The sequence below is a fragment of the Astatotilapia calliptera genome, chromosome 10 (genome assembly GCF_964374335.1).
Source record: "Astatotilapia calliptera chromosome 10, fAstCal68.1, whole genome shotgun sequence".
NCBI lineage: Eukaryota > Metazoa > Chordata > Actinopteri > Cichliformes > Cichlidae > Astatotilapia > Astatotilapia calliptera.
The window spans coordinates 1,301,788-1,313,932 of record NC_137431.1 but is presented as its reverse complement, the minus strand read 5'-3'; the positions used below and the strand labels follow the sequence as shown (position 1 = coordinate 1,313,932).

The 12,145-nt window shown below is 48.8% G+C and overlaps 1 protein-coding gene across 7 annotated transcripts in view; it reads right to left on the bottom strand.

Annotated features, from left to right (window-relative positions):
* Positions 1-755: 755 nt before the first annotated feature.
* zzef1 (zinc finger, ZZ-type with EF hand domain 1) overlaps positions 756-12,145 on the bottom strand; it is a 29,083-nt gene continuing 17,693 nt past the window's right edge. For 6 of the 7 annotated variants that reach the window (XM_026181124.2, XM_026181128.2, XM_026181125.2 and 3 more), the window contains exons 41-54: positions 11,059-11,233; positions 10,793-10,925; positions 10,489-10,715; positions 10,035-10,343; positions 9,856-9,956; positions 9,645-9,780; positions 9,190-9,549; positions 8,964-9,107; positions 8,693-8,861; positions 8,517-8,615; positions 8,249-8,414; positions 7,358-7,508; positions 5,259-5,330; positions 756-3,096 (exon numbers count right to left, since the gene is read on the bottom strand). In XM_026181124.2, the coding sequence (XP_026036909.2) occupies positions 3,016-3,096; positions 5,259-5,330; positions 7,358-7,508; positions 8,249-8,414; positions 8,517-8,615; positions 8,693-8,861; positions 8,964-9,107; positions 9,190-9,549; positions 9,645-9,780; positions 9,856-9,956; positions 10,035-10,343; positions 10,489-10,715; positions 10,793-10,925; positions 11,059-11,233 (2,323 nt within the window). In that variant the 3' untranslated portion in view covers positions 756-3,015. The remainder of the gene's footprint in view (positions 3,097-5,258; positions 5,331-7,357; positions 7,509-8,248; positions 8,415-8,516; positions 8,616-8,692; positions 8,862-8,963; positions 9,108-9,189; positions 9,550-9,644; positions 9,781-9,855; positions 9,957-10,034; positions 10,344-10,488; positions 10,716-10,792; positions 10,926-11,058; positions 11,234-12,145) is intronic. The other variant, XM_026181127.2, reaches the window with a different exon arrangement.

Here is a 12,145-nt window from a genome sequence, read left to right as displayed (position 1 = left end):
AGAAGAGGAAGGACATCGTGAGGTGGAGTCAGATGATCTATTGTGGGGACCCTGAAAGGGGCCGTAAAAATGTCATTTGTAGCTCTTAACTCTCCTCATTCAGTGAACATTTCAACTCAACGTTGAACACTTGGAGCTCCACAGAATATCAGCACAGCTTGAAAACAGTTTCTCACAGCAGCATGCATTCAGCATTTCTTTCTTGAAAGTGCCACATTTTGGGAGGTTTCCCCATAGATTGCAGCTCGTGCAAGCCTTTTCTTTTTCTCCACCTCAGGTGAATAAGCACAGCGGGAAGCTGCATGAACAATCAGAAGGAAGCAGGACATGGAGGGGGGGTGCACCGGAGGAGGGGAAGCAGAAGAGCTGACTCACTCCAGTGTGGGGGCTTTTGTGGCGCAGCGGGGTACTGAATCATCTGGAGCCTTATTGAATATTTCCTCCATTTAATGTCATTATCGCCCCAGCGATCATCGGCGCTGTCCCCGAGACTCTAGCAGGCTGACCATGAGCTGATGACGCTGAATAAATCAAAGTCGTACGACGGGGCTGCTCAAAGAAACAACAAAGCGAGCGGTTTTTGTTTTATAGTGCAGAGGATAAGATGCATTTGTTTTTAAGAAGTCAAAGGGTGAAAGCAAACTCTTGATGGCGCTGGCTCACTGTGCGGGCTCTAATCACTGCTGAACGAGCGATCAAACTTTATTTACCGCAGCACACGCTGCTCCTACAGAAAGATGACAGCAGGCGCCAAATTTAAGTCATTTCTATCTTTTATTAGAAATGGATGACATTTCAACCCAAGCAGGACTTTAGTTTTACCTTCGGTGTGCCATGCATACAAAACCAGAATCCGAGTGTCCGTGTTAGTGCCGGTAATGTTTATTTGTAAGGGGTTGATATCAAAGTCTTTTTTTCTCCTGTGCAATTAATATTCACAGATATGTACATTCAGATTAGTCAGCCTCAAATATCAGCGTGAAAAGAAAAGCAACGTTAAAAGTAAAAAGTTACAAAAACCCCTCAAATTAAACAATATATTTCTCTTTTAAAATATAATTAATAAGAACTCCGGTAACACGAGTTAAATTATGATTGCTTCAGTTTAACCATAGGCACATAGTAGATCGGTGAGGCGTTGTAGAAGCCCAGCGGAGGGCACATCTTGGCCTTTGCTAACTGCGGTTGATGTTTGTGTGAACAAAACCACCAGCAGTCCGTGTGGAGCCACTTCAGAATTAAAAGATGAAAAAATAAAAGAGACACAAACAAAAAAGACGACGCGACGTCTCAAGGTTTCCTCTGCGCCTCGCAGGTGGAGCTGCGTGAGAGACACAACGAACTCCACCAGGATCTCTCACAGACGTTCACGACGACAGTTTCTTTGGTATAAAACTACCACGCCTTCCTACATCTCAAAACTGCATTTATCCAATAATGATTGGGACTCAGACATGCATGATTCGAAGCGTGACGTGGCCACGTGCCGCACGATGAGACGAAGGGTTAGACGACACGTTTAGGAAGCGACTGAACGTGAGGACCTGATGTTGAACAGCAGTCAGATTCACTTCATAGTAACGTGTCACAGGGTCAGCGATGAAAGTCGAGGCCTTCGAGGGATCGGGCGCTTCTCAAGAACAACATTTGACATCATGATAGTTTTTCATAAAATAGTGAAACGGTCTCAGATTTCCCTCTGCTGCCGTCCTCATCCCCGTCCTGTGAGCCTTTGTTCCCTTTATACACAGGTCAGATCCATGTTTAGCATATTTATTGTGACACGTCGATTTCACCGTTCAATGAGAAAAAAAAAAGGAGGAAGAAGAAAGGAAGCACAGAGGGTAAAAAGTAAAGGAGGAGGCGGCAAGGAAGGATGGAGAGGGATTAGCTAGTAGGTCATTACTTTCTCTCTGTGGTGACTAATGAGACTCGAATGTCCCGGACAGTATTTTTAGGATGCTCCTCGTGTCCACGGAGACGCAAGTCGCCAAGGTGACCCGTTTTCACCACGATCAACTGGCGGCTGTATCTGAACGGCTTGTCGTCGTGTCTCAGTGGCAAAAACATCCTAGATCTGTAATATTTACCTGAAGGTTGCAGGTCGAGTCTAAACGTGTGGCGTGTCATTAAAGGGCGTGCCTGCACGACACCAGGACTTTGTCTTTTTACAGGATGCCCTTAACAACAATAACGTGTGCAGAACGACCTCTTTTGCTTAATTGTAACATTAGTAAAACCTTCCTGTACGTTTAAAGCAGGCGACAGAGGGGGGGGGGGACCCAACTGTGTCTCACTGCTTCCATGTGAGGGGCGGAGTCTCTCAGCCACGCCCTGCAGCGCTCTCAGAGAGAAAGAGACATCCTGCTCAGTGACAATGACAGCACTAAGGTGTGGTTACATTTCCCTGTGTGCAATACTAACAGCAGGTCTACGGGTCTTTTGCACATGTGGAATTATTATGCAACGCTGTCGCTGTCGTGGCTCGTGGGTGTGTCAAAATGCAAGCGTGAGGAACATTAATGCAGAAACCACCTATGGGAGTGACTGATGAAGCCAGCAATGTCAGCTGCCCCGTGTCTGAAAAGTGCTTACGCAACCCAGAGCGGCCGCTGTTCAGAAGGGAGGGGAAAGGCAGGAAAACTAGGAATAACACTTCCCCTGGAAGGCTGCAAATTTGGCACACTTGATGTCATTTAGCACAGATTCTTCAAGTCAAAAATAATGACAGTTACACCCTACATTTGTTCCGGTTTCAGTGAATGCACATGCTGATATAACCGAGTCCCCTAAGGCAAAAAGGATTGTAAGTGTGGAAAGCTGTTCGAGTCCCCTCCACACCCACGTCCACAGTGCTGCACTGCGAGCTACCGTCTGAAGAGTAAGAGGGGGTCCTGGTAGAGGAAAAGCAGTAGATGGTAAACCGAGGTTCTCCTCTGGATCTCTGTGCCTGTTAAACAAGCAGAGTCAGGATGTGTCCCCTTCAAGTTATCCTCCTTCTTCCCTCGAGTCCTCTCATGGGGACATGTTGAGTAGCTTCGTAGATTTATTGGGGTAATTGATGGCCAGGCTGATGGCAGCGATGTTCTTCAGTGCCTACACAGAAAGCAAAAGTACGTCAGGAAACAGCTGCAGGTACAAAGAAATACTCAGTTCATCTATACAGCATCACACTACAGCAAAGGGCCCGACACGCAGACGACCCCTGTGAACAGGCGCTTGGCGACAGCAGGGAGGAAAACCTCCCATTAAGAGGAAGAACCCTCCGACAGAATCAGGCTCGATGAGGCGGAACAAACAGTGCGGATGTTAATATTAAGGATGACTTTCTGAAACTAACGATGCCATAACGTCTCTACGTCTGTGCTGTGCCAGTTTAACAGACGGTGCAACTTATGCTTTATGAAACTTTGTCCCTTATTAGCCGCGTCCTGTTATCGGTCCACCATGACACCTGCTCAGAGCGGGGTCTAGTTTTCCTTTGTCGAGTCCACTAATGGCAGCGGGACAAAAACCCAAACACCTCCACGATAAATAATAACGCTGTCACATTCAGTCGGTCACGTGCATCACTCTGATTTCTGCACATAAGATCTGTCAGAATATCAGGAAACATGCACTGTTGTAGGCTGATGCAGCTTCTGCTCCGAGGAAACATTCAGTGTAAGTGTGTCAAACAGCAGATTGATTCACATATTTGATCTGAAAGATTTTCACGTTGGTGCACTTTTGATGTCTGCAGCTCCCGGGGACCTGCGTCTTCTCCTGGTCTCAAACTGGACAGCTTCATGTTTAGGCTGTGTGACACTGACAAACATGTTCAGAGCTGCTCTGCAGTACAGAAATATTTAGTATTGCCTAGAAACCATTTAGACCATTTACATTTGTTTTCTCCCAGTTCAGCTTTCTATTTTGACATTTAAGAGTCTGCAGCTCCTCAAGTGCAGCAGCCAGGCTGCAGACATGCACCAAAGGAAAGGACACATTACACCCAGTATGGCCGACTTGTGCTGGTTTGCTTCACAGTTCATTTGACACATTGCATAGCATTAAAACATGTCCCACACCAAGTTATACCCATTTGTCCCAGTGTGAACCACACCATCGTTCCTTTTAAGCTATAAATTGCACATTTTCAGTTCTCTAAGTGCAGCTAGTGCCAGGCAAGCAGGTGGATGCAGTGAACTGTTAGCAGACAGCTAACTAGTGAGCAGCCAAATCAGTGAGCTGAGGGTGGCCGTCGGATGAGAGGATTCATCACTTCAGTCCCTTTTTCACATTATACCTGCTCGTTTCATTAATGGTTAATATAAAGCATGCAGCCACAGCGGATGCAGCCTTAATTTAATCAAACACTTGTGTCTTTTATCTCCTCACAGAGGAGAGCAGATATATGCACTGGAGGATTAATGATGAAGCTCCATTCTGCTCTTTCCATCTTGCGGCTCTACAATAATTTTTTAACAATGTTTCATTTAATTGCTTCCTCCTCCCTCCTCCAGCCTGCAGCTCAGCTCCAGGGAACGCTCCGTCTCATCGCGCTCGCCGATTCGGCTGTCACCGTGCTCACGGGGTCTGGTGGGCAATTTCATCAAATCAAAAACACACTGTTTAACTAAGTGATCAGTAAGTGATGGGCAGCCCTGTGCATTACTTTAAGCTGTGAAGACACGACGGCGAGCGAAGCCGTCCTCGGTGGCTTCAGAGCGTTTGGGACATCAGCTGATTTGCCCCAAATATCCATTGTTATCGTAACAGTTTGGACTATTGTGTCACCTTTGGGTTTGTTTTCACCCTGACAGGTATTAGGTAACCACTCAGCAGAACCACCCACAGTGTGCTTTTCATGCTGCATCCTCTGCTCCTCCTAACTGCCTGTGGGCTCCTCTGCTATACTGCGTGGTCCTGAGTGCAGAGGACACTGTGGCTCGCTCTGCCACACATGCTAATGGACTGTAATTACCAAATACATTAGTCCCGAGCACAGCCCACACACATTCAAAACAAGGGGAGGGGGTGCAGAGGGATCTGCTAGGTGTCAACAGCTCTGTGATTCACTAGCAAAAGAGACTCCAGGCGAGCTGACTCACAGCAACTCAAGAGCGTTCAATCAGTGGGACTGCGTGGTTAAGAAAGAGTTGCATAACACTTTAAGGTGCACGAGCAACTTCTCTGAGCTGCAACCGTCCGCTGAGTGCAATGCTTTGAATTTAGGAATATGTTAATATGCAAAGACAAAGAGAGAGAGGAAGCCTTACCATGGCGGTGTGGTTGAGGAGCTGCTCATCAGTGGTCATGGCTAACAGGTACTCCTGGAGGACGCCCTGAGCCTGGAAGACACGTCCAACGCAGGTAAATTAGTAATGCATCGTTTGCACCATTCCAGCATTTAGTTTGATGCATGCATGCAAGACGCATGAATAAAACCAGATAAAGAAGGAACTTCCTGAAACAGAGCAGCAGGCTACATAAAAGAGGCGCTCGGTTATAAATGAGGCCTGGTTCCCTGACCTCTCTTCATCTCAGCATCTAACTGAAGCGTGGGATGTTGGAAAAGTCATTGAAAATTATAAACAAACTAAACGAGAGCTTCCACTTGGCCCTATGAGAGAGATGTACCTTGGGCTTACATAAGCACAGGGATTTGGAAAACACAGATAAGACTACACAGAGGCTAAATGGACTGAGACTGGCCAAATTGAGCTTTTACAGCACTGGAAACACAGTCCAGAGCTCTGCTCCAGCATTCATCCAAAGTGTTTACGCTGTAGGAGCAACCCAGGACGATTTGTACAGGCAGTGGTGCACGACTTACAGCTTGGATTCCTAAACACAACTTTCCCTTCTTAGGCAGCGACTTAATTGACTCTCAGAGGAGCTGACCATGAACTTTACGTGCATTCAGAGAACGAGAAGCCCGAACGTGAAGCCCGATGGCCCCTAAAGCCCTCTAATAAGCTGCGTAGGCGCTCAGAGCTAATGCAGCCACAGAGGACTCGATGCTGCTCGTTAGCTTCGTATGACTCGAACATTTTGTCACCACGGCGCTGGTCAGTATGGCCGTGCATCATCACTGCAGTCAGCTCTGACAGCCAACTTTAGTCACATCTTTCTGAGGAAGATCACAGATGCTTCCCCAGTATGTCAGCCACAGTGGACACCAGCATTCCCAGTTTTGGCTGGATGTAATCTAAACGCTTTGTAGCCCATTTGTCACCAGTCTAATCCAGTTTACAACCACACTTCCAATAATCCCGGACCAAGCACATCTCAGCCCACCCTTACTTCGACAGCTGCAACACGACGTGTTCATGTGTGGTGTTAAAACCACGGAGCCATTTCACACCCATCAGGAAAATCACAGTTGCGTCACATTCACTGGAGAACAACAACTACTGCTGACGTCACACAGCTTCACTTCACTCCTAAGAAAGAAAATCTGCATCATACGTGTTTGTATAACCGAAGTGTGTCTGCAGTGCTGCTGTACACAACGCGTTACACACCATCATGTGTTGTTACGCTGACTGCAGTATTCATGAGGGGCATCCCAGGCAAATGTACTGAGCGCCACTACCGCCCCCTGGTGCTTGTTCAGAAACACTGCAGAACCTCAGCTCGCCAGTCCCTCTCTTACACGTGACAACATCGAGCGGGTGCAGCAGAGACTCCGTCCTGTAAGACGATTTAAGTGATGTCCTTTTATTATCAGAGAGAAGCCTCGGGCCTCGCTGGGAAGGCTGCAGGAGAGGTCCTGCTTTTCTGGCCCTGCCTGCTTCCCCTGCATCGACAGATGGGAAACTCCTGGCTGATGGTGCGCTCATAATCTCGAGACTTCTCTTCATTAATAATTCAAAACAACTGAGACGGAGAAAGAGAGCGAGCATTCATAAGCATCACAGTGAGCAGCATCTCTTCCTCGTCCGTGCAGCACGGCGCTGTCCCACAGATGGCTTTGGCCACGAGCCGAGCGTAGAACAGGTGCACGGTAAACATGCTCACAGAGACGCAGAGAGGAGCTCTGAGTAAATGCTCCTTCATATTAGATCTTTACTGTTGGAATGCTTCATATTTCAAAAGTGACAAAAACATGAAGAAAAAGGATTTTTAGATGATCAGCTGTGTGTGTGTGTGTGTGTGTGTGTGTGTGTGTGTGTGTGTGTACACTTCATATGTTGGTGGGCCCAAATCCAGGTCCCCACAGGGCTGAAGGCATTTTCACACTCAAACGGTGGTTTTAGTGTCATGGTCAGGGCCAGGCATTCATTATAGATGGTGAGGTTAGGGAAAGCGTTATGTCCATGGGATGTCCCCACGAGGATGGCAAACCAGACGTGTGTGTTGATGCATTACTCACGATTGCACGGGCCTCTGCGATAAAGAAGAGTTCAGTGAGGGCTCTGTGAAGAGGCAGCAGCACCGTGATGCTGGTGGGATCCTGGCTCAGGCTGTTCTCCATAGACATGAAGAGCTGCCACAGAGGTCGCAGCAGCGTCAGCGTGCAGGCTCTGCAGCAACACATCAACAGCAGGATGAAAAGCTGGCACAAAATGCTAATATCACCTCCTTAACTCTCAAACTTTGTCTGTTCATCATCTTACAAGTCTGTCGTCATGAGGTCATCTCGTTCAGCCCCCCCCCACCTTTTTTGCACCACGGACCGGCCTTTAAGGTGTCGCGGATAAATACAACAAAATAAAACCAGTACCAAAAAAAGAAGATTTATTCATAACACACAGGAAACGACCCACGATAAAAAATAATGATAAAAAGCCTGAAAACCATAAATTTCACACTCGAGCCTCAACTATCGCGACCTGGTACCAAATGACTCAGACTGGTACCAGTCCAGGGCCCGGTGGTTGGGGACCGCTGATATAGCTCCCAACTCAAACGCAGAAAATCCTTTAAAGAGATTTTCTAGGACGCTAAACGGATGATTTCACTCTTAAAGATGGAGCTGCTGCCCGTCTACACACCAACTTCTATGAATTCCCTCATCGTGACCTGATGGTTGCTGGGTCAGTTTGCACATATGGAAATTTCTAAACGCATACTTTACCTAATGTCCATCATGATTACAAGAGCATGTATGAAGGCTTCTATGCAAATGCTGCGTGGAGGTGCACTCCTGCACCAGGACATGATGCTGAGCTAAAGATGAGAGGTAGACGGCACGGCTGCATCCAGGTGGGAGTGTGACAGTCACGGACGCATTTACAGAAAAAAAGAAGGAGGCTCGACCTACGTCTGGGACTGACACTGCAGCAGACGCAGCAACAGGTGAATGGCTCTCAGTCGCTGGTTTCCAGTCTGTCGACAGGCCACGCCCACTTGCCACTCCCAGATGTCGGCTAGTGGCAGTTGGCTGAGCACTTGGTCATCAGCTAGCATTTGCTTCAGTATCTCAAAACCTGATGAGCGAGCAGAGAAGAGTTGATGAAGCCGATGTTAATGTGACGTTCAACAAAAAGGCTGCAAAGCGAATCTGAACCCAAACAGAAGGAGGACGGCACCTGTCTGAAAACGGCCCCTGTGTCCCCCCGTTACGGTGAACTTGTAGCCCCACTCTGTGTTGCTCATGTCTGACATGAATCTGTAGTACAGGGTATCACCTGAGAAAGCCAGAGATGCAAATATGAAGTGAACAGTCATACGATCTCAAACGCAAACACACACGGACGGTCCTCACCGGGGATTTCAAAATCGGACCACTTCTGCGGAGACCCACTGAAGTTGTGAACATCTTGGACAAAATCGCTGCTGCTGGACATGATGAGCTCGTCGCAGCCTTCCTCTGTGTAGCAGCGGGAATCAAATTTTACGGACAGGTAGATGGCGCCAGGGATGTGCACCTTGTCCTGAGGGCAGAACACACGACATGAATCCCAACACAGCGCAGGTCTTTGTGGAGTTCAGATGTTCAGTAAAGCACACGTTTGAAGCAACAACAACCGACTCACCTCAAAGTTGGTGTTGTTATCGTACGGGTGTTTGGACTCTCTGACCTGCACTGCCATGCCAGGCTCTTCCATGAACTGGCAAGCAGTGAGAGAGAGACTGCAGAGCATGCTGTGGCTGCAGCCCTTCAGCACCCTCTGAAGAATCTGATTGTAAAAGCAAACAAAGCGGCTTCAGCCCATCGTGTACTCGCACACTACTTTTGTTCACTTCTGCCTCCCGTCTCACCTTCTCCCACGACGGCCGCTCCTCCAGCTGCATCAGCATGTCCAAGATGTAAGCCATGTGCGAGGCCCCGCTCAGCTCCAGGGCCTCCTCGCTCATCGGCGCGTCTGCGGGCCAGTCGGCCAGCAACGACGCCAGCACGTGGCGAGCGTACAGCGTGGCGATGGCCTGGTTGACCTTCACCAGGTACTGACGAACGGCTCGGTTGCTGCGCACATCCAGCTCTTTGTGCAGCAGAGCGGAGCTTTTGGTGCGTCTCTGTTTGGCATAGCTGAGCTGGAGGTCGCTCTCCGAGTTGGTGATGAGCTTCTGGGCTACGACGTTGATCTCCTCTGTGGCCTTTTCACAGTGACTCGGTTTAGACTGCCAGGCCAATCAAGAACATTATCATTTAAAACAACGACTTGTAACACTGACTGAGAAACTGGCTGTTTTAGAGCATTTTTGGAACAACCCACCATGCAAGACACCACAATCATGTCCGTGTCCACAGCCTTGGTGTTCCGCTCCTCAGACCGAGGCCGCCGGCTGGATTGCCACTTCTGGGCCAGCGTACGGATCGTCTCGTCCGTTTTTATCTCTTCTCCATCAAATCTGAAAAGCACAACATCACAGCAAGTTTTAGATTTGAGTGAATCCATGAATCACAAAGTAAATCTTCATCCTCACCTCTTCTGGACCTCCAGGAAGAACGAGTCGGTCCTCTTCATCTGCAGCTCATACATAGCTCGCAGAATGGGCAAAGGGGCGTTTAAGGCATCGTGGGTGATCTGCATTTGGAAGGAAAAAAGTCTTGAGCGTTTTCTTTCACCCCAGGTTTGGCTGCGCGTGTTTGCAGCAACACTCACTTGGAAGCAAATCTTTGTCTCCTCATCCAGACCCTCCAGCGGGTCGGGCTTATTGACATCCGTGTCGTCAGCACAGCAGCTGGAGTGGTCCGAGTCGTGCTCCTTGTCCTGCTCTCGTTGCTCTCGCTCCGGGTCCTGGGCCATGGAATGGATCTCCCTCTTTGAGGAGTACAGCATGATGGAGAGGATCTCCAGGTCGCGCAGCAGCCACAGCTTGCTGAAGCCGGTCCCCTTACTGCACTTCCTCACCAGCAGCTGGGTCAGGCCTGACTCCTGGATGGCTTCATGTGCGTGCTCCACTCCGTGCTTCTTAACAAAAAACACAACAGGACATGAAAAGGAATCGTGCCAAGTTTGTCTGATCAGAGGTGGGATACTGATCATGTTAAACAGGTCGGGGGTAGCTTGTTGATAAGAAGCTGTCCAACGTGGAGGGCGGATATGGTTGGAGTACCTTGAGTATGTTATAGAGGCCTTTAAGAGCCAAAGACAGGACCCAGGAAGCCTCCACGGCATCAGAAGAGCCGTTGTCCTGGCTTGTCTGCAACAGGTGGCTAATAATGGAGGTGAAATTGCCCAGGTAGCAACTGAGCAGCGTCTTTGGGCAGCCTTGGCCCTCTGGCTGCCCCGGTAGACTGACCGTGCAAGAATCCTGAGACTGGATGAGTTGGTAGTCCTTCACTACGAAAGCGAACACACAGAAGGTTAATCCAAAGATGACTCCTCATCATACGCGGTCCAGAAGCTACTGTGCTAACCTGTTTTCCTCTTGCGTGTTCTAACGTCCACCACCGCAGCATGGTTCTTTTCTGTGAAGTGTTTCAGCAAGATCATGTTGTGCTTTTCATTGGCGTTGTCGATAAACACCGTCTGGGTGCCCACACACAGCACCTGGCGTGCACACACACACACGCACACACACACACACACACACACACACACGCACACACACACACGTCACAATAGGCTTCACAGAGTCTCAGTAAGGTTTCAGACTCCACAGCATCAACTGTCTTCTACCCACCTCGGCGAAGCCCACGAGCACCAGCACTGTGAAGAGGTTGGTGCGCTTCAGAGTCTGCGGCAGCTGCTGAATGCAATGGTCAGTGAAGGCGGCGATGATTGTGCACCACTCGGGGCAAGCATTGAGACTGTGCAAAATGTCTGCCACCGTGCATGCCCAGTCCAAGCCAATGCGACTGCAACCAAACATCCAAACAGCTGTTTACACATCCACAAAAAACAACAACAGGGAAAAACAAACAAACTGGTTTCTATGAGCAGCTGGCGCCACCTCTGCCGTTAGGCCCATAATTTTGTAGTTTCCCTCTATAAAGCCCCGCAGGGGATTTCAAATCGATCGATCTGCGATCGACGTTCAGGGGATTGTAGGATGTACAAACAGTTTTATACATGTTTTATCGTTCAGACATTTTCAGAGGCTCAAAAGTAATTGGACAAAGAGCATCATCAACCCTGGGCACTCGAGCCACAGCTGGCACGCCCAGATGTGGCTCGACACGCATTAACCAGAGAAAGTGCATGAAGAAATAAATATCTACGGCCGGGCCGCACTGCACAGACACAGCTGTGCACTTCTCAACGACGGTATGTGAGCTAACAGCAAACGCCAGCGTCAGCACCACGGAAATACACGGATACATCCGAAGACTCGAGACGCTTTCAGGACTGAGGTGTTCGGACCAATGTTTTCTTTCCTGATCAAACCAGAAAGCTTTAATAAGCAGCTGGATTCGTCTCTCAGACACAGAGGACATCGAAATGCAGCCGACTGAACTGAAAGCTCGACTCTGCGGGGTCAAAGTTTGCAGAACTACGAGCGCAGCTGAATCCACAGCTGTGCGTGTTCATGGAGCTGCACGTTCACCTGCTGCACGTTTAACTGTCTTAAAAACACTGCACGGGGCTTATTGACAGTATTCGGCTCACAGATCTGTGTGAGCTGATCTCCCGTCACACTAAGAGTGTCCTCAGGTCTGAATGTGGACGCTCGGAGACTCTGAGTGGGAGACCAGGACCACATTAACACGTGTGTCGTATTGGCCCAGTTTTTCGCATCATTGTTGAGGGGACCATAAATATACAGAGAC